This window comes from Periophthalmus magnuspinnatus, chromosome 18 (genome assembly GCF_009829125.3).
Source record: "Periophthalmus magnuspinnatus isolate fPerMag1 chromosome 18, fPerMag1.2.pri, whole genome shotgun sequence".
Taxonomy (NCBI): domain Eukaryota; kingdom Metazoa; phylum Chordata; class Actinopteri; order Gobiiformes; family Gobiidae; genus Periophthalmus; species Periophthalmus magnuspinnatus.
The window spans coordinates 27,497,096-27,517,674 of record NC_047143.1 but is presented as its reverse complement, the minus strand read 5'-3'; the positions used below and the strand labels follow the sequence as shown (position 1 = coordinate 27,517,674).

The 20,579-nt window shown below is 45.4% G+C and overlaps 2 protein-coding genes across 2 annotated transcripts; both read left to right on the top strand.

The window, feature by feature from the left end:
• The first annotated feature begins 1,071 nt into the window (after nt 1-1,071).
• Nucleotides 1,072-9,417, top strand: tlr2 (toll-like receptor 2). Its single transcript, XM_055228909.1, has 14 exons — nt 1,072-1,182; nt 1,392-1,473; nt 1,573-1,934; nt 2,933-3,089; nt 3,456-3,605; nt 3,788-3,994; nt 4,252-4,374; nt 4,621-4,771; nt 4,966-5,130; nt 5,797-5,976; nt 6,144-6,284; nt 7,454-7,971; nt 8,497-8,709; nt 9,104-9,417. Exons 3-14 carry the CDS (start codon nt 1,682-1,684, stop codon nt 9,351-9,353), a joined length of 2,508 nt encoding a protein of 835 aa, XP_055084884.1. The 5' UTR covers nt 1,072-1,182; nt 1,392-1,473; nt 1,573-1,681; the 3' UTR covers nt 9,354-9,417.
• Nucleotides 9,418-11,756: 2,339 nt separating this feature from the next.
• Nucleotides 11,757-17,015, top strand: cysltr3 (cysteinyl leukotriene receptor 3). Its single transcript, XM_033983441.2, has 5 exons — nt 11,757-11,831; nt 13,144-13,318; nt 15,361-15,528; nt 16,248-16,415; nt 16,499-17,015. Exons 1-5 carry the CDS (start codon nt 11,825-11,827, stop codon nt 17,013-17,015), a joined length of 1,035 nt encoding a protein of 344 aa, XP_033839332.1. The 5' UTR covers nt 11,757-11,824.
• The last annotated feature ends 3,564 nt before the right edge of the window (nt 17,016-20,579 follow it).

Here is a 20,579-nt window from a genome sequence, read left to right as displayed (position 1 = left end):
TGGGCGGGGCTTGAGGTGAACAAATAGAGCAGAGTTATACTAAACAGGAAGTGCAGAGGGGAAGTCCCGACGCTCTGGTCCAATGAACTTCCACTTTCACTACAAGAGTTTATATTTATTTTGATTTTAAAAACTCAACACTAAATTGTAATAAATAAATATTCATTATAAAAAAGCAATTTTTTAATGTTTAACCTGATCTAGACTTTAGTTCAGTTCTGGTTCAGTCCCAGATTAGTCCTGGTTTAGTCCTGGTCTAGTCCTGGTTTAGTCCTGGTTCAGTCCTGGTTTAGTCCTGGTCTAGTCCTGGTTTAGTCCTGGTTTAGTCCTGGTTTAGTCCTGGTTTAGTCCTGGTCTAGTCCTGCTTTAGTCCTGGTTTAGTCCTGGTCTAGTCCTGGTTTAGTCCTGGTCTAGTCCTGGTTTAGTCCTGGTCTAGTCCTGGTTTAGTCCTGGTCTAGTCCTGGTCTAGTCCTGGTTTAGTCCTGGTTTAGTCCTGGTTTAGTCCTGGTTTAGTCCTGGTTTAGTCCTGCTTTAGTCCTGGTTTAGTCCTGGTCTAGTCCTGGTTTAGTCCTGGTCTAGTCCTGGTTTAGTCCTGGTCTAGTCCTGGTTTAGTCCTGGTCTAGTCCTGGTCTAGTCCTGGTTTAGTTCTGGTATATTTTAATTTCATATTGACTCATATTTCAGTTCATTTTGTTCTTCCTCTTTTTCACTTCCTCAGATTCTCCATCACAGACGAAGTTCAACAGAGACACGACACAAGAGGGTAAAGGACTGAACCAGGACTGAACCAGGACTAAACCAGGTCTAAATCAGGACTGAACCAGGTCTAAACCAGGACTAAACCAGGACTAAACCAGGTCTAAACCAGGACTAAACCAGGTCTAAACTCAGTCTAAACTCAGACTAAACCAGGTCTAAACCAGGACTGAACCAGGACTGAACCAGGACTAAACCAGGACTAAACCAGGACTAAACCAGGTCTAAACTCAGTCTAAACTCAGACTAAACCAGGTCTAAACCAGGACTGAACCAGGACTGAACCAGGACTAAACCAGGACTAGACCAGGACTAAACCAGGACTAAACCAGGACTGAACCAGGGACTAAACCAGGGACTAAACCAGGGACTAAACCAGGGACTAAACCAGGGACTAAACCAGGGACTAAACCAGGTCTAAACCAGGTCTAAACCAGGACTAAACCAGGACTAAACCAGGACTAAACCAGGACTGAACCAGGACTAAACCAGGACTAAACCAGGTCTAAATCAGGACTAAACCAGGACTGAACCAGGTCTAAACTCAGTCTAAACTCAGACTAAACCAGGTCTAAACCAGGACTGAACCAGGACTGAACCAGGACTAAACCAGGACTAGACCAGGACTAAACCAGGACTAAACCAGGACTGAACCAGGGACTAAACCAGGGACTAAACCAGGGACTAAACCAGGGACTAAACCAGGGACTAAACCAGGTCTAAACCAGGTCTAAACCAGGACTAAACCAGGACTAAACCAGGACTAAACCAGGACTGAACCAGGACTAAACCAGGACTAAACCAGGTCTAAATCAGGACTAAACCAGGACTGAACCAGGGACTAAACCAGGACTGAACCAGGGACTAAACCAGGGACTAAACCAGGACTAAACCAGGACTAAACCAGGTCTTTCCTGTCTCTCAGATGTCCTCGTCCTGTCTCTCGTGTGTCCTTCTGGTCATGGCTTCGTCTTTGGCTCAGATTCCGCCCCGGGACAGTTTACCTCGGTCCTGCCGGTGCCTGGCTCTGGACTGTCCCTGCTCTCACTCTGGACTCAGCTCCGTCCCCTCGGTCCCGGCCCAAACCCGGACTCTGGACCTGGACTATAACCAGATCACCGAGATCCAAAGACAAGACCTGGGATCATTGTGGGAACTGCGAGTCCTGACGATCCACGGCAAGTACAACACAAATACACACAAGTACACTGAATCTGTACTTTACTTAAGTACTTTTACAGCGTGTACTTTTTACTTTTACTTGAGTACATTTGAGAGCAGTATCTGTACTTTCTACTCCACTGGACTGGACTGAAAAGTAAAAGTATTTTTCTTATTGTCTGAGACCTGCTGAAAAGTCTGAGGGTTTATTTTTTTTTATTTTTTACACATTTTTCATTTGAATAAAACAAAAATATACAAATAAAAACAGAAAGAAACAAAATTCAGCTCAAATCTTTATCAAAATCACCACATTTGAAGATTTATAAGACTCAAAATCTGTGAGAAATACTTTTACTTTTTACTCTTTAAGTACATTTTAAACATGTACTTTAATACTTTGACTTAAGTACATTTTTTCATGTGATACTTTTACTTTTACTTGAGTATCAGAACGGAGTATCTGTCCCTCGTTAATAAGAAACAGCTGATGAAATAAGATTATAACTGTGTTTGTGCTGGAGCCTCATTCTGACGTTTCCTCCAAATTTGAATCTTAAGTTTCAGTTCGATCTTTAGGCAAATCAGTAAAATCCCAAATCCCCCCGAGTCAAACTGAAGACGTTTAAACTCTCTCCTTTTTTTCAGATTTAAATCCTGAAATGACATTATTTTTATATAAAATCATGAAACATATGAAGCTCTGGTCAAACCGTTTCATTTCATTTAAGTAAACTTCAGACTGATTCAAATATCGTTCAGTTTAAGAGTCTTCCCCGTGTGTGTCGCCTTAAATGCCACACTCTGGAACATTTCAACAGCACATCCACAGCTTCAGCTCCAAATGAAGCTGATCGAGGCCGGAGCAGGTGTAGGGCAGACTGCACGTATCATAGCAACCAAAGAGCCAATCAGGAGCGACCTCGGGGAAAGAAGGCGTCTGATTCGTCTGTTATTAAAGTTCATTTCCTGGTTCAGACACAGTGACTTTCTGACCTCTGACCTCTGCCTCCAGCGAACAGACTGACCCGGATCGACCCGAGGGCCTTCTCTGGTCTCTGGAACCTGAAAGAACTGGACCTGTCCCAGAACCTGCTCTCTGCTCTGGACCATCACTGGTTCAACAGGCTGGGGGCGCTAGAGATCCTCAAACTGCACAGGAACCCGTACAAGTGAGACCAGGCCTGGTTTAGTCCTGGTTTAGTCCAGATTTAGTCCTGGTTTAGTTCTTTAGCCCGAGTTTAGTACTGTTTTAGTCCTGGTTTAGTCCTGGTTTAGACCTGGTTTAGTCCTGTTTTAGTCCTGGTTTGGTCCTGGTTTAGTTCTGGTTTAGTCCTGGTTTAGTCCTGGTTTAGTCCTGTTTTAGTCCTGGTTTAGTCCTGTTTTAGTCCTGTTTTAGTCCTGGTTTAGTCCTGGTCTAGTCCTGTTTTAGTCCTGGTTTAGTCCTGGTTTAGTCCTGGTTTAGTCCTGGTTTAGTCCTGGTTTAGTCCTGGTTTAAATCACATCCTCTCTTTCTTCTCTTTCTCCGTTTGCGTCAGATGCCTCGGTTCTCGTCCTCTCTTCCAGAGCCTGGTCCGACTCCGCGTCCTGAGTTTTGGAGGAGACTCTCTGGAGGACGTCCGAGTGTCCGACCTGAGGGGCGTGGGGGGACTGGAGCGACTCCGCGTCGACGCCAACGGCCTCAAACGGTGCAAACACTACACCTAGTGGTAGAAATGAGAACTGCATGTGTGTGGAGGAGGATTGACACTGGACACTCTGAGCTGAAACACAGACAATGACAAACTGAACCTGTTACACGTCAAACCCTCGACCTCATAAAGACGCTCAGTCCTTCATGTTTAACCTCACTGTCTGTGTCCGGTTGCAGGTACGATTCCGGGGCCCTGGCTCAGATCTGGCCCCTGGACCATGTGACCCTCAGCCTTCGTTCTCCGTTTGCGTTGAATCAGACTCTGGCGTCCGCTCTGCTCCACGACGTCTCCGATCCTCAAACTCATCTCACTTTGGAGAATCTGAACCTGAGCAGCAACCGCTCTGTCCTGCCCCTGAGAGAGGCGGCTCAGAGGAGAGTGAGGTCTGCTCCCGTCTGCTCCTCTGTGTCTGCTCCCGTCTGCTCCTCTGTGTCTGCTCCTGTCTGCTCCTCTGTGTCTGCTCCTCTGTCTGCTCCCGTCTGCTCCTCTGTGTCTGCTCCTCTGTGTCTGCTCCTCTGTGTCTGCTCCTCTGTGTCTGCTCCTCTGTGTCTGCTCCTCTGTGTCTGCTCCTGTCTGCTCCTCTGTGTCTGCTCTCGTCTGCTCTCGTCTAATGTTGTTTTTATTTGTTTTATTTTTTCAGACATATTTCGTTTCATAACGTCTTTGTGACGGACGCCACGACCGTCAAACTGTTGGAAGTGACAGACGGCGCCCCCATCACCTCCATGTCCCTGAGCAACTCCACCCTGAGCGGAGTCGGGAGGTACCAAGAACTAAACCAGGACTAAACCAGGACTAAACCAGGACTAAACCAGGACTAAACCAGGACTAAAACAGGACTAAGGTTGCGTTCATGCATCAGACCTAAACTGGGATTAAATCAAAACTATATCAAACTTATTAAAGTCGTTATTCTAAAACTGTCTTAAATGTTCTGACTGTTTTGACTTAAATGTCTTAAATGTCTTAAATGTCTTAAATGTCCTCACTGAACGTTCTCGTGTTCCAGTTGGGAGAAGGCGCGTTGGACCGACCACATGAGCCTCGATGAGGTTTTTGTCAAAGACATTGTGCTGTTGAATAATTTTGAGTTCACGGCGTTTCTGTCTCTGAGTTTCCTTCTGCAGTTTCCTCGAAAAATCTCCCTCATCAACACCAAGGTACGGTCTGTTTGTGCGTGTGTGTGTGTGTGTGTGTCTCTGTGTGTGTGTGTGTGTGTGTGGGGGTGTGTGTGTGTGTGTGTCTGTGTGTGTGGGGTTGTGTGTGTGTGTGTGTGTGTCGTCTTTTACCCATAAATTTTAGTTTTTCGTGTCTCGTGTCGTAGGTTTTCGTGACGCCGTGTCTTGTGTCGTAGGTTTTCGTGATGCCGTGTCCCACCTCGGTGCTCTTGAAGAATCTGGAGTTTTTTGACCTGAGTGAAAACCTGCTGACCGACATGACCCTGACCGAGACCCTGTGTGCGGGAGCCGGGGTGCTCAAGGGCCTACGGGTGCTCAACATCAGCGCTAATGCTATCAAGGTGCTAACGCTACACAGCAAATTACCCTGATACCTCTGGTGTTCTGGATGTCCTGATGTTTTGGTGTTCAGATGTTCTCGTGTCCTGATGTTCTGGTGTTCTGGATGTTCTGATTATCTTGATGTCCCGATGTTCCTAATGTTCTGATGTTCTTGAAGTTCTTGTGTTCTGGATGTTCTAAATGTTCTGATGTTATGGATGCTCTTGTGCTCTAGTGTTCTGGATGCTATGATATTGTGGATTATCTTGTGTTCTGGATGTTCTTGTGTTGTGATGTTCTGATGTTCTGGATTCTCTTATATTCTTGTGTTCTGGTGTTCTGAGGTTTTGGATGTTCTGATATTCTGAATGTTCTTGTGTTCTGTATGTTCTTGTGTTCTGGTTTTCTGGGTGTTCTGATGTTCTGGATGTTCTTGTGTTCTGATATTCTTGTGTTCTGGATGTTCTGGTGTTCTGGATGTTCTTGAAGTTCTAGAAATTCTTGATGTTCTCGTGTTTTGTGTTCTGATGTTCTGGTGTTCTGTATGTTCTGGTTTTCTGGATGTTCTGGATGTTCTTGTGTTCTGATATTCTTGTGTTCTGGTGTTCTGGATGACCTTGAAGTTCTAGAAGTTCTTGATGTTCTGGTGTTTTTGTGTTCTGACGTTCTGGTGTCTTCCTGTCCAGTCCCTGTCTCTCATCAGCCGAATGGTGACTCGTCTGACCAAACTGACCCATCTGGACATCAGTAGAAACAGCCTGACCTTCATGCCTCAGTCGTGCCCGTGGCCCCAGTCTCTCAGGTTCTTAAATATGTCCAGGACCAAGTTCACCAGCGCCACCTCCTGTCTGCCTCCAACACTGCAGGTAAAAACAGACAAATTATTCCCACGGCCTGAGATTAGTCCTGGTTTATATGAATCGACAGAGCTAACCTGCTAGCCGCCGCAACCTCGCTCCAAATAAAGAGGACCCATAAAGTGCACACATTTAAAGTCACAGTCAGTAACATTTTGGATTTTCTTCTGAAACAGGTGTTGGACCTGAGCTATAACGACCTGGAGAGGCTCTTGGTGGTGCTTCCTGCCCTGAGAGAGCTTCACTTGTCTGGGAACAAGCTCCTGACTCTGCCCCCTGGATGGCTCTTCCCCAACCTCCAGACCCTCACCGTACAGGTACAACAAAACACAATACACAACAAAACACAACAATACACAACAAAACACGACAAGACACAACAAAACACGACAAAACACAACTAGACACAACAAAACACAACAAGACACAACAAAACACGACAAGACACAACAAAACACAACAAAATACAACAATACACAAGAATACACAACAAAACACGAAAAAACACAACAAAACACGACAAAACACAACAAAACACGAAAAAACACGAAAAAAACACAACAAAACACGACAAAACACAACAAAACACAACAAGACACAACAAGACACAACACAACAAAATACAACAAAACACAACAAGACACAACAATACACAACAAAACACAACAAAACACAACAAGACACAACAAAACACAACAAGACACAGCGAACGACAAGAGGATTTAAACAGGCTGGTTCCCATGGAGATCTTCTTACTTTGCCTGAAAATTGTTTCTCTGTAAATCTGTTTTTGTGTAAATCTTTTTGTTTTACTGTGAATCAGTTTTTGTTTTTCTGTAAATCTTTTTCTTTTTGTGTAAATCTGTTTTTGTGTAAATCTTTTTGTTTTACTGTGAATCAGTTTTTGTTTTTCTGTAAATCTTTTTCTTTTTGTGTAAATCTGTTTTTGTGTAAATCTTTGCTTTTGTGTTTTTATTTTGTTTTGTTTTTCACCTGCCTGTCTGTCTAGTTTATGCCATTCTGTGGAACATCTGCACCACCAGAAAAGTTACATAATGCAGCTTTAAAGTCCCTGTACCCATTTTTTTCTCGTGTAATTGAGCAAAATGTGTCTTGTCCCAGTTCAGATTCACTGTTTTGGCGTCTCTTGAGGTCAAAATAAGTCACTGTGGACTGTCTTCATTTAACTATAAACCATTTCATTGTCTGATAAACAGGAAGTGCACCGTTAGCATTCTAGTTTTTGATGTTACGCTCCAGTTAAGTTGTGAAAAATCTCAGAAACTTGTTACGTTCAATATTAAAATGCTCAGAATGTAGCGTAAAGTCAGTGAGGAGACCACTTTGGACCAAACTGTTTAAAATGAATCCAAGTTTAATGCCATAGTGTGGAACATTCCAGGCACAGCAATAGGGGGCAAAAAGTTCCATAATGCAGCTTTGAGTTTTGTAAAGGTGATATATTCTCTCGTTTTTCTCTCCGCAGATGAACACATTGAACGTCTTCACTCATTCCGACCTCGTCTCTTTCCCGCGGCTCCAGAACTTCCAGGCCGGTCTCAACAAATTCAGCTGCTCCTGTGATTTTGTCCCGTTTTTCCAGTCTTTATCCGACGGAGAAATAAACATAACTTTAACAGACGGAATCCACAACTACTTCTGCGACTCCCCTCTCCACCTGCAGGGGGCGCCTCTCTCCCTCGTGCGTCGCTCTTTCTCAGAATGTCGACATGTTCTTCTTGTTTCCATCTGCTGTGGACTGGTGCTGGTTTTCCTGACGTGTTTGGGCGTCGTCTTGTGGAAAGTTCACGCGTTCTGGTACCTGGAGATGATCTTTGTGTGGCTGAGAGCGAAACAGAAGAGGAGGAAGAGAGAGAGGAAGAGGAGGGAGGACGGGGACACGGAGGACAGGCCTCTGGTCACTTTCGACGCCTTTGTGTCCTACAGCGAGAGGGACAGCGCCTGGGTGGACAACTACCTGCTGCCCGAGCTGGAGCAGACGGGGTAAAGACCGGGACTGTTTAAGGGGCACTGTGGAACTTTTCAGCACTCGCTCGTCTCCATGGAGATTCTGTTACTTTGTCTGGAACGTTCCACAGTATTGCATCGTGTCCATGGAGATATAGAAGTAAATATATAATGTGGAACCTTCCTGGCAAAGTAGCAACCTCTGCATGGAGACAAACAGGAAACAGAAAAATAACATAGTGCATCTTTAAAGTCCATGGGAGGACGGCCCCACGTCGTTCCTTCAGGCTGACAGATTTACACAAAAAAAATAAAATATTTACAGAAAAACAGGTTCACAGAAACATAAAAACACATTTATAGAAAAACAAAATGATTTAAAGAAAAAAACAACAACAAAAAAATACACCAAAACAGATTTACACAAAAACAAAAACGGATTTACAGAAAAACAAAAAGATTTACAGAAAAACAGATTTACAGAAAAACCTAAAAAAGAAGCTGAGATTCTGTTTCCTGTAGATTTAAGCGGCAATGACAATATAAGTTTTTAATTTCCAGGTGTTCTGCTGAGCCCAGACCTGAGCCCAGACCTGAGCCCAGACCTGAGCCCAGACCTGAGCCCGGTCCAGACTCAGGTCCCGGGCCGGAGCCTCTGAGGCTGTGTCTCCACAGGAGGGACTTCCTTCCTGGACGTTGGATCATGGACAACATCGTGATCGCCATCGAGTCGAGCCGCAGGACTCTGTTCGTCCTGTCACACAACTTTGTGCGGTCAGTGTCATGTTTGTGTTTAAACGCGGCGCTGGAAGGTTAGACGTTTATATAAACAGACTCTTCACACACGTTAGGTCTGTGTAAATAATGTCATTGTTCCATGTCTCCATCATCTCCTTGGAGACGAGCAGGTGGCAGACCCTACACCAGAAAAGTTACACAGTGCACCTTTAACTGTTTGCACATTTTTTGGATGCACTGATCCGCCTTTTCTGTTCTGATACCGATTTTGATACTGTAGCTCTAAGAATCTCCTGACTTTACCAGACAAGTCACGTAGTGCACCTTTAACTTATATTTGAAAAAGTAAAAAACAAAAAAAACAAAAACATCTCAAAACGGGTCAAAAATGTTTTTAGTTTTACATAATTTCCCCTCTCCTCCTCCACAGATCCGACTGGTGCAAGTACGAGCTGGACTTCACACATTTCCAGTGTTTGGAGGGAAACTGCAGAGAAGACGCCGCCATCTTGGTTCTTCTGGAGCCGCTTCACCACGACGACGTCCCCAAACGATTCTGCCGCCTCCGACGACTCCTCACCTCCACCACCTACCTCCAGTGGCCCCAGGACCCCGCCCTCAGGGGCCAGTTCTGGACCAGTCTGAGGCAGGCTCTGAGTCCAGACCAAGACCAGGACTAGACCAGGACTGGACCAGGATTAGACCTGGACTGGACTGGGACTAGACCAGGACTAGACCAGGACTGGACCGGGACTAGACCAGGCTGGACCAGGACTGGACCAGGATTAGACCAGGACTGGACCGGGACTGGACTAATAATAATGGTTGCAATGTTCCACTCTATGGCATTAAACTAATCTGTCTCCATGGAGACAAGCAGCTGACAGAGTTACAGGTCAGATCTGTGACGCGGCGCTCTCTGTAACAGTGGGTTTTTCAAGATATTTACGAGCAATGAAAACATCTCTAAGTGAAGGTGGAGTTTAGAAGATTAATGCCACACTGTGGAACATTTCAGGCAAAGCAGTCACATCTTCATGGAGACAAGCAGAAAAGTGACGTAGTGCAGCTTTAAACACAAAGTTAATTTTCCAGAGTGGCCTTTTCCTCTTGTCCTGAAATAAAACACTTCAGCTCATTCAAACAAAAAAGACTCTGAGTCAAAGTGTTTGGAGCGTTTCCATGGAAACACAAATGTGTGTCATTATTTCCATTGTTTCTGGTTTAATCTCACAAACTTCCTCCATGAGCCACAACAAACTGTAGCCACAAGAGGGCGCTGTTTCAACGCCAAACCTCGTCTCATTATCCAGAGTCTCCAGTGTGGCTCTTTAAAGCCCCAGTGTGGCTCTTTAAAGCCCCAGTGTGGCTCTTTAAAGCCCCAGTGTGGCTCTTTAAAGCCCCAGTGTGGCTCTTTAAAGCCCCAGTGTGGCTCTTTAAAGCCCCAGTGTGGCTCTTTAAAGCCCCAGTGTGGCTCTTTAAAGCCCCAGTGTGGCTCTTTTCCTCTGCTCTAGAGTTTCAGATAAATCTCTGATGTGAGTTTGTGGATTTTGAGCTGATTATTTTTTATTTAAAATAAAATTAAAAAGGAGATTCTGTAAAATCAACTTCTCTGGAGCTTTCACTCATCAAAAACCTGAAGAGACATCATCCATGTTTGAATAATGTAGAGATCTGTCCTGAGCCCTCATCACAGCGAGCAGCATCACAACAAAGCGCCGCATGCTGTAGCGCCCCCTGTGGACAGACGCACATCACATTTTTTTTACATTTGTACCAAAATGTGGGCGTGTCCCAGTGGGCGTGTCCCAGTGGGCGTGTCACAGTGGGTGTGTCTCAGTGGGCGTGTCACAGTGGGTGTGTCTCAGTGGGCGTGTCACAGTGGGTGTGTCTCAGTGGGCGTGTCACAGTGGGTGTGTGTATATCTCGGTGGCTGAGTGGCTCATGTCTCACAGCAGAAGGTTTGGTTGATCCCCGGGTCGCCCAGGCCTTTCTGTGTGGAGTTTTTCATGTTTCTCCTCGTGTCTGGATGGGTTTCCTCCGGGTACTCCGGTTTCCCCCATCAACCAAAACATGAACGCCCTTCAGACAACTGTTGTTGTGATTTTGGGCGTTACAGAAATAAAATGAATTGAATTGAATTGTACAGGTGGCAGTGAAAACGGGTTGATCAACAAAATGGCGTCTTGAAAATAGTGGATAAAAGATTAAACTCAAACATGAATCAGTCCAAACAAAACTTCAGAGGCTCAAAGAGAAGAAACGACCAGAACATGAGAAACATCTGAACATAAAGAAACATCTGAACATGGAGAAACGCTGCAGTTTGTAGCCTCGGTCACTTTAAGTGTCACTCTCTCTTTAAAGTGCATTATGTAACTTTTCTGCCCTGCTTGTTGCCATGGGGATGTTGTTTTTCTTGTGTATCTGGTTTATTCAGGAGGAGGTGTTTTATTTCTGGTCATTTTCTTCACAGCCTAAACTGTGGCCTCAGTGACATAAATATTTACATAAAATAAACTCCTCTGAGTGATGTGTGTTTCCTCCAGACAGAGGCTCTGGCTCCTCCGGGTCCAGGGCCGGTCCAGACTATGAGCAGACTGAGGCTCGAGGCCACCAGGGGCCCCCAAGAGCCCACACATTTGTAAACACAGTTGAAACAGAGTCAGAATGTGTCACATGTGAGTCCAGGCACGTCCACTGAGGGGCCCAGACACATTCTGCTCTGGGCCCCTGAGCTCGGGCCGGCCCTGGACTCCAGCCCAAACCAGAACCTGTCCCGGCCCCCGGACCCCCCTCTCCCCCAGACCCTCCCCTGGGGCTCTGGGAGTCTGGGGGCGGGTCTGTTGTTCAGGTGATTCTGTGGGAGTCGCGCCTCTGAACTTTGACCCCGCGCTGATCTGACGCGGCTCACACACACACGGCTCACACACGCGGCTCACACACACACGGCTCACACACACGCGGCTCACACACACGCGGCTCTTTGGACCCAGACGCGCGCACGCGTCGCAGAGACACGGGACGCGCGCGCTCCGGTCAGACGCGCACGCGCTCTCTCTTCGTGCCCAAAAACAGAGACAGTCCCAGTGCACGCGCTCTGACGCACTCAGGACGCACCAGGAAAGATGCGCGAGACTGAAGAGACACGATGAACGGTAAGAACGACTCTACATGAACGACTCTACATGAACGACTCTATATGAACGACTCTACATGAACGACTCTACATGAACGACTCTACACGAACGACTCTACAAGAACGACTCTACATGAACGACTCTACATGAACGACTCTACATGAACGACTCTACATGAACGACTCTACATGAACGACTCTTCATGTGTTTGATGTGGTCAGTTCACTTTAAGTCTCAGTGCGCGAGGATTAACTGAAGAAAAAGGGTTAAAGTGAAACTATAACTGCGAACAGACGCCTAGAATGTACTGAAGTGTAGTACTTTACTGAAGTGCAGTACTTTACTGAGGTGCAGTACTTTACTGAGGTGCAGTACTTTACCACTTTTACTTTGTTATGCTCCACCTCTGACTATAAACTAAAATAACACAACACTGAAACACATTCTATAAACACACAATCAAACATAGTACCCGAGTAATAGTAGTAGTAGTCGTAGTAGTAGTAATAGTAGTCGTGGTAATTGCAGTAGTGGTGATGGTGTTGTTGGTGTTATAGTGGTAACATCAGTAGTGTTTTGAACAGAGCTGGTTTACTTTGTGTGTTTACATGTGTGTGTGTGTGTGTGTGTGTGTGTTTGTTCCTTCATCTTTAAGTAGTTTAAGTTGTTGTCACTTCAGAATCATCACATCTGTGTGTGTGTATGTGTGTATGTGTGTATGTGTATATGTGTGTGTGTCTATGTGTATAGGTGTGTACATGTGTGTGTATGTGTGTACATGTGACGCCTCCCTGGGGAGGTGATCATGTCCCCGGGGCAGACCCAGGACACACTGGAGGGACTATGTCTCTGGCCTGGGAACGCCTTGGGGTCCAGCTGGAGGAGGTGTCTGGGGTGGGGGAAATCTGGGAGTCCCTGCTCAGACTGATGCCCCAGCGACCCGACCCCCGAGGAGAGGAAGAACATGGAGGATGTGTGTGTGTGTGTGTGTGTGTGTGTCGGGGTGTGTATGTATGTGTGTGTGCGTGTGTGTGTCTATCTGTGTCTGTCGGTGTGTGTCTGTGTGTGTCGGGGTGTGTGTGTGTCTGTGTGTCTGTCGGTGTGTGGGGGTGTGCGTGTGTGTGTGTTGTTGTCTCTTCAGTCACGTCTCTGTTTTTTTCATTGTAAAAAAGTAAAACCAGAAAAGAAAACAACCTTATGTTTGTAGAACGACCTGAGCGCGACCTGAGCGCGACCTGAGCGCGACCTGAGCGCGACCTGAGCACGACCTGAGCGTGACCTGGTAGTCGCATCATCATAAACAGATTTGATTCTTTTGTCCGCTCTTCAGGACATCTGGGTTTGGTTTTGAACGAGTCCTCGGCTTCAAATCTGTCCCGCTGTTTCCACGACGACAACTGGTTCAAATATCGAGCCTACACCTTCACCTACGTCCTGCTGTTCCCCGTCGCCTTCATCACCAACCTGTGTGCAGTGACCGTGTTCACCCTGCAGAGGAAACAGAGGTACTACACCCGGACTACGCCCGGACTACACCACGACTACACCCGGACTACACCCGGACTAGACCACGACTACACCCGGACTACACCCGGACTAGACCACGACTACACCCGGACTACACCTGGACTAGACCACGACTACACCCGGACTACACCCAGACTAGACCACGACTACACCCGGACTACACCCAGACTAGACCACGACTACACCCGGACTACACCCGGACTAGACCACGACTACACCCGGACTACGCCCGGACTACGCCCGGACTACACCACGACTACACCCGGACTACACCCGGACTAGACCACGACTACACCCGGACTACACCTGGACTAGACCACGACTACACCCGGACTACACCCAGACTAGACCACGACTACACCCGGACTAGACCACGACTACACCCGGACTACGCCCGGACTACACCACGACTACACCCGGACTACACCCGGACTAGACCACGACTACACCCGGACTACACCTGGACTAGACCACGACTACACCCGGACTACACCCAGACTAGACCACGACTACACCCGGACTACACCCGGACTAGACCACGACTACACCCGGACTACGCCCGGACTACACCGCGACCACACATGGACTGAACCCGGACTACACCACGACTACACTCGGACTGAACCCCGACTACACCCAGACTACACCATGACTGAACCAGGACTACACTCAAACTACACCCAGACTACACCAGGAATACACCCGGACTACACAGGACTAAACCAAGACTAAACTGGGATTAAACTGAACCAAGACTGAACTGGTTCTGGTTTAGTCCTGGTCTAGTCCTGGTTTAGTCCTGGTTTAGTCCCTGGTTTAGTCCTTGTTTAGTCCTTGTTTAGTCCTTGTTTAGTCCTGGTTTAGTCCTGGTTTAGTCCTGGTTTAGTCCTGGTTTAGTCCTTGTTTAGTCCTGGTTTAGTCCTGGTTTAGTCCTGGTTTAGTCCTGGTTCAGTCCTGGTTTAGTCCTGGTTTAGTCCTGGTTCAGTCCTGGTTTAGTCCTGGTTTAGTCCTGGTTTAGTCCTGGTTTATGGCTATAATTTATTTTAATGATATTTTAATGCTGCTTTAATGGCCTTTTATCTGTTTAATATCCGACTTTGGACTTAAAGTTCCAGCTTCACATTTGCATAAAAACCCAAACATAACCAAACCAGGTCTGATATTTTCCATGGGACTGTTTGAATTTGCCTACGAGCCGATAACTCGCTCTCAAACCAGTTCACCGGGAAATACAAAACGAAAAAAAGCTGCAACGTTTCAGAAAGAGACACGTTTTTCCGATCGGTGGAGACTGGAATTTCAACATTTTATAAACTCTCAGATAAAGAAATAAATAAAAGAAACATGTGTCTGTCATGAGTCAGATCAGCTCAACGCTTCAGTCGCTCCTGAAAAGTGAAACGAGAGAGTTTATGTTTTTTAAATGACTCTGGAGGGACCTGTGCAGTTTGTGGAAATAAAAGTTGAAAAAATCCCTGGAGCTGCCGTGTGTTTACGACACGGACGACATTTATGTGACAGATGAAACAGATTTAACAAACAGAGCTGCTCTCGTCTATTTTTGAAACTCTGCACAGGGCCGTGAGCAGAAATCTGGGGGCCCGGGGCAAGAAGCCTCAGATAGGCCCCCCTTTATTATAAATAGTGTGAAAATACAGTTCCCTTCAGACTCTGGGGCCCCGGACACCAGACCCCTTTGCATATATATTGTGTAATTTTGACACATTACGGTTGCTAGGTAACAGTGCCTCTGTCCAACCAGGAAGTAAAACAATAAACTTCACCACATAAAACGCCCTGATGTCGTTTCCTCGTCACACACAGACCTGGAGTTGTGTTTTATTTTATTCACACGTTTAACACACAAACCTGCAGATTTAGGCTGAGCAAATGCTCCGTTCCACCTTGTGATGTCATCATGTGGTGATACAGAAAGTGCAGGCGACCCACCCTACACTAGAAAAGTTACATAATGGGCTAAACCAGGACTGAACCAGGTCTAAAGGGGGTCTGTTTGCAGGACCGCACCGTCGTCTGTGGTGATGATGAACTTGGCGGTCTCAGACTTGTGCTTCTCGCTGACGCTGCCTCTCAGACTGGTCTACTACTTCAGGCAGGGCATCTGGGACTATCCCGACTGGCTCTGCCGCCTCTGTGTCTACGGCTTCTACCTCAACCTCTACACCAGGTAAAGGACTGAACCAGGACTAAACCAGGACTAAACCAGGACTAAACCAGGACTGAACCAGGACTAAACCAGGACTGAACCAGGACTAAACCAGGACTGAACCAGGACTGAACCAGGACTAAACCAGGACTGAACCAGGACTAAACCAGGACTGAACCAGGACTGAACCAGGACTAAACCAGGACTGAACCAGGACTGAACCAGGACTAAACCAGGACTGAACCAGGACTAAACCAGGACTAAACCAGGACTAAACCAGGACTGAACCAGGACTGAACCAGGACTGAACCAGGACTGAACCAGGACTGAACCAGGACTGAACCGGGACTAAACCGGGACTGAACCGGGACTAAACCAGGACTGAACCGGGACTAAACCAGGACTGAACCAGGACTAAACCAGGACTGAACCAGGACTGAACCAGGACGGATTCAGGACAACTAAAGCCAGAACTATACCGGAACTAAACTAGTATTCGAGATTAAGGTAGGACTAAAAAACCTGTAAATCCTGGTTTAGTCCTGGTTTAGTCCTGGTTCAGTCCTGGTTTAGTCCTGGTTTAGTCCTGGTTTAGTCCTGGTTTAGTTCTGGTTTAGTCCTGGTTTAGTCCTGGTTTAGTTCTGGTTCAGTCCTGGTTTAGTTCTGGTTTAGTCCTGGTTTAGTCCTGGTTTAGTCCTGGTTTAGTCCTGGTTTAAGCTGGTTTTGTTTTGCCGTGACAGTATCCTGTTCTTGACTCTACTGAGCGTGCTCCGTTGGCTCGCTGTGGCACAACCATTACGTCATCACACACTGGCCACACCCACTCGCATCCTATTGGTCTGTCTGGGCATCTGGGTGTTTGTGGGCGGGGCCTCGTCCTTCTTCCTGGCTCAGGGTGTGGTGCACAGGTGAGTACCCGCTCCAGCCTTTTCTCCACATAATTCCACACATGTGACCTCTGTCCTGACCTGCGGGGGGCGGTCCCTTGCAGGGGCGGAGTCCCGCGCTGCTTCGAGCCGCAAAAACCATCAACCTGGTACTTGGTCCTGGTCCTGAACTACGTGGCTCTGCTGTTCGGGTTCCTCGTCCCATTTAGCGTCATCGTTTGCAGCTACGGCTTCATCGTGCGGCGCCTCACCTCTCGCCCCGCCTCCTTCTCCGAGAGACTCAAGCCCCACCCCCCTGCGCCGCGTCGGGGCAGTGGCGGCGGGGGCGGCGAGTGCGGCAGACGTAGGTCCCTGTCGCTGGTCTCCGCGGTCATCGTCACTTTCCTGCTGTGTTTCCTGCCGTACCACGCGGCTCGCTCGCTCCACCTCCACGCCGTGTGCGGGGGGTGGGGCTGTCGGGCCGTGGTCACGCTCCAGAGGCTGGTCGTGGTCACGCTCTGCCTGGCGGCGTCCAACAGCGTCATCAACCCTCTGCTCTACTACTACTGCACCCAGAGCTTCAGGGACCAGCTGAGCCGGGCCGGGTCCAGGATCAGCGCCCGCTCACGCTCCCTGCACTGAGGGGCGGGGCCGGGGGCGGGGCTGGGTGAGACCTGGGATAGTCCTGGGTTAGACCTGTGTCAGAGCTGGTTTTAGTCCTTGTTTAAACCTGGATTAGCCCTGGATTAGCCCTGGATTAGCCCTGGTTTAGTCCTGCTTTAGTCCTGGTTTAGTCCTGGTTTAATCCTGGTTTAGTCCTGGTTTAGTCCTGCCTTTTTCTGAGTCACTTTCTGAAGCTGCTGAATTTATTTTAAGTGTTTATTGTTATTCTTTTTGCTGTTTTGTTGTTGTTTTTATTGTTGTTATTATTCTGGTTGTTGTTGTGTTGTTGTTTTTATTTTTGTTGTTTTATTTTTGTTGTTTTTATTGTTGTTGTTTTATTTTTGTTGTTTTTATTGTTGTTGTTTTATTTTTGTTGTTTTTATTGTTGTTGTTATGCTGGTTGTTGTTGTGTTGTTGTTGTTTTATTTTTGTTGTTTTTATTGTTGTTGTTTTTATTTTTGTTGTTTTTATTGTTGTTGTTATGCTGGTTGTTGTTGTGTTGTTGTTTTTATTTTTGTTGTTGTTTTATTTTTGTTGTTTTTATTGTTGTTGTTTTATTTTTGTTGTTTTTATTTTTGTTGTTTTTATTGTTGTTGTTTTATTTTTGTTGTTTTTATTGTTGTTTTATTGTTGTTGTTTTTATTGTTGTTGTTTTATTTTTGTTGTTTTATTTTTGTTGTTTTTATTGTTGTTTTTATTGTTGTTGTTATGCTGGTTGTTGTAGTGTTGTTTTATTTTTGTTGTTTTTATTGTTGTTTTTATTGTTGTTGTTATGCTGGTTGTGTGTCGTAAACAGTGTGACGTAGGGACCAAAGTTGCAGACTCGTAAATGTTTACCAATGTCTTTATTCACAATAATCGTGATCACAAAGGTAATAGTCCGTAGTTTAGTTCATGATCTTAAAACAAGACAAGAGTCCAAAAACCATAGAAGCTGGAGAGCGTGGGTGCGAAGTCGTGGACGTGGAGGGACCGAGGTGTACGAGGAGCAGAGCGAGACAGGATCCTACCAGGGCCGAGGTGCACGAGCAGGGGAGGTCCGGAGCTGGTTCCCGGCGGATTCCTGGAGGAAAAGGGATAAGGTTCTGATCAGCCAGAGCAGACACAGATCTGAAGCAGTGTAAAGCCAAGAGCATATTCACATGAGTACGCGGACGGTCCGGCGCCGAGTGACTCGTCCAGACTCCTCTTATGTCCATAGGTGGCGTTGATTGCGCTGATGGGGAGCAGGTGCGCGCGGGAGGAGTCAGGACTCCGCCCAGCTCCGGAGACAGACAGGTGAGGGAGGGGGGAGACGAGGGCACAGAGAGAGCAGAACAGGAATCATGACACTGTGGTTGTGTTGTTGTTTTATTCTTATTGTTTTTTATTGTTGTTTTTATTGTTGTTGTTGTTTTTATTGTTGTTTTTAATTTTTGTTGTTGTAGTTTATATTTTTGTACTTTTCCTCTGAGGCTGATGTGGATTTGACCCATCAACTCTTTATTTTTATTCTTTAAACTCGTGTGATAAACTTTATATTTGATAAACTTTATATTTGAGTTTTTATTTTTGTCAAACATGTTTTTTTTTTATTAAAGTGGTTTGTTCAGTGAAGCTTCAGTTTGTTTATGATTTAGTTTTGAGGAAGTTTCAGGGCCATAAATGAACGAGGCTCCTGAACCAGAGTAAATACAACTGACATAAATCAGCCTGTGTGTGCGCCCCCTGCTGGTCTGGACCTGACACTGCTCTGTGTTTTTCCACTCGGCTTCTGCTCATTTAAAATCAGGAACAGAGTAAATATTTATCTGAGTTTTTAGTGTTTTTTAGAGTTTAGAGCTTACTGTACTTTACACATTTGAAATATCTGTACTTTGGATACTTTTTACTTTTACTTGAGTACATTTGAGAGCAGTATCTGTACTTTTACTCCACTACATGTTTGAACAGGACTGAAAAGTAAAAGTATTTTTCTTATTGTCTGAGACCTGCTGTTTATTTTTTTAATTTTTTAACACATTTATAATTTGAACAAAACTGAAATATACAATTAAAAACAGAAAAAAACTAAATTCTGCTAAAATCTTTATTAAAATCTCCACATTTGAAGATTCAAGACTCAAAATCTGTGAGAAATACTTGTACTTTTTACTCTTGAAGTACTCTGTGTTCCTCGTCCAGGTCTGATCCAGAGTAAAAGACAAAAGTTAAATCTGTAACTACAAAACAAAAAGACCTTTAGTTCACAGTTGAGCTACATTAAGTGAGCACTGTGCCTGTACACATCTGTTAGCATCCTGACTAGCTCTGTTGTTCTCTTTGTTTCCCTTGTCGTCTTTGGGTCTGAGGGTGGAGTTATGTTCAAAGCCTCTTTCCTGCTCAGTGATGGTTTGTCTTTTCCTGCTCTTCAAGTACATTTTTATTTGGTACTTTAATGTTTCATGTGATACTTTTTACTTTTTTTTGCTGATCTATTTGTACTTTTTACGTCCTCCAGTGCGTTAAGACGATTAACACGAACATTTAAGACCAAAAGAAAATCTGACAGACGCAGGGACAGAGAGAGGACACAGATCTGAGCAGGTTAGCCATTTATATAAACAGTTTACGCTAGCAGGTTAGCTACGTCCATTTATATAAACAGTCTATGCTAGCAGGTTAGCTCTGTCCATTTATATAAACAGTTTATGCTAGCAGGTTAGCTCTGTCCATTTATATAAACAGTTTATGCTAGCATGTTAGCGATGTCCATTTATGTAAACAGTCTATGCTAGCAGGTTAGCTACGTCCATTTATATAAACAGTCTATGCTAGCAGGTTAGCTACGTCCATTTATATAAACAGTCTATGCTAGCAGGTTAGCGATGTCCATTTATATAAACAGTCTATGCTAGCAGGTTAGCGATGTCCATTTATATAAACAGTCTATGCTAGCAGGTTAGCTACGTCCATTTATATAAACAGTCTATGCTAGCAGGTTAGCGATGTCCATTTATATAAACAGTCTATGCTAGCAGGTTAGCGATGTCCATTTATATAAACAGTCTATGCTAGCAGGTTAGCTACATCAATTTATATAAACAGTCTATGCTAGCAGGTTAGCTACGTCCATTTATATAAACAGTCTATGCTAGCAGGTTAGCTACGTCCATTTATATAAACAGTCTATGCTAGCAGGTTAGCGATGTCCATTTATATAAACAGTCTATGCTAGCAGGTTAGCGATGTCCATTTATATAAACAGTCTATGCTAGCAGGTTAGCTACGTCCATTTATATAAACAGTCTATGCTAGCAGGTTAGCGATGTCCATTTATATAAACAGTCTATGCTAGCAGGTTAGCGATGTCCATTTATATAAACAGTCTATGCTAGCAGGTTAGCTACGTCCATTTATATAAACAGTCTATGCTAGCAGGTTAGCTACGTCCATTTATATAAACAGTCTATGCTAGCAGGTTAGCGATGTCCATTTATATAAACAGTCTATGCTAGCAGGTTAGCGATGTCCATTTATATAAACAGTCTATGCTAGCAGGTTAGCGATGTCCATTTATATAAA

Coding starts and splice junctions, on each gene's coding strand:
- tlr2 (XM_055228909.1), top strand. CDS start 1,682: ATGTCCTCGTCCTGTCTCTCGTGTGTCCTTCTGGTCATGGCTTCGTCT. Junction 5,131..5,796: donor TCAGCGCTAATGCTATCAAG/GTGCTAACGCTA, acceptor CTTCCTGTCCAG/TCCCTGTCTCTCATCAGCCG. Junction 7,972..8,496: donor CCCGAGCTGGAGCAGACGGG/GTAAAGACCGGG, acceptor TTTAATTTCCAG/GTGTTCTGCTGAGCCCAGAC.
- cysltr3 (XM_033983441.2), top strand. Junction 13,319..15,360: donor ACCCTGCAGAGGAAACAGAG/GTACTACACCCG, acceptor GTCTGTTTGCAG/GACCGCACCGTCGTCTGTGG. Junction 16,416..16,498: donor GCTCAGGGTGTGGTGCACAG/GTGAGTACCCGC, acceptor GGTCCCTTGCAG/GGGCGGAGTCCCGCGCTGCT.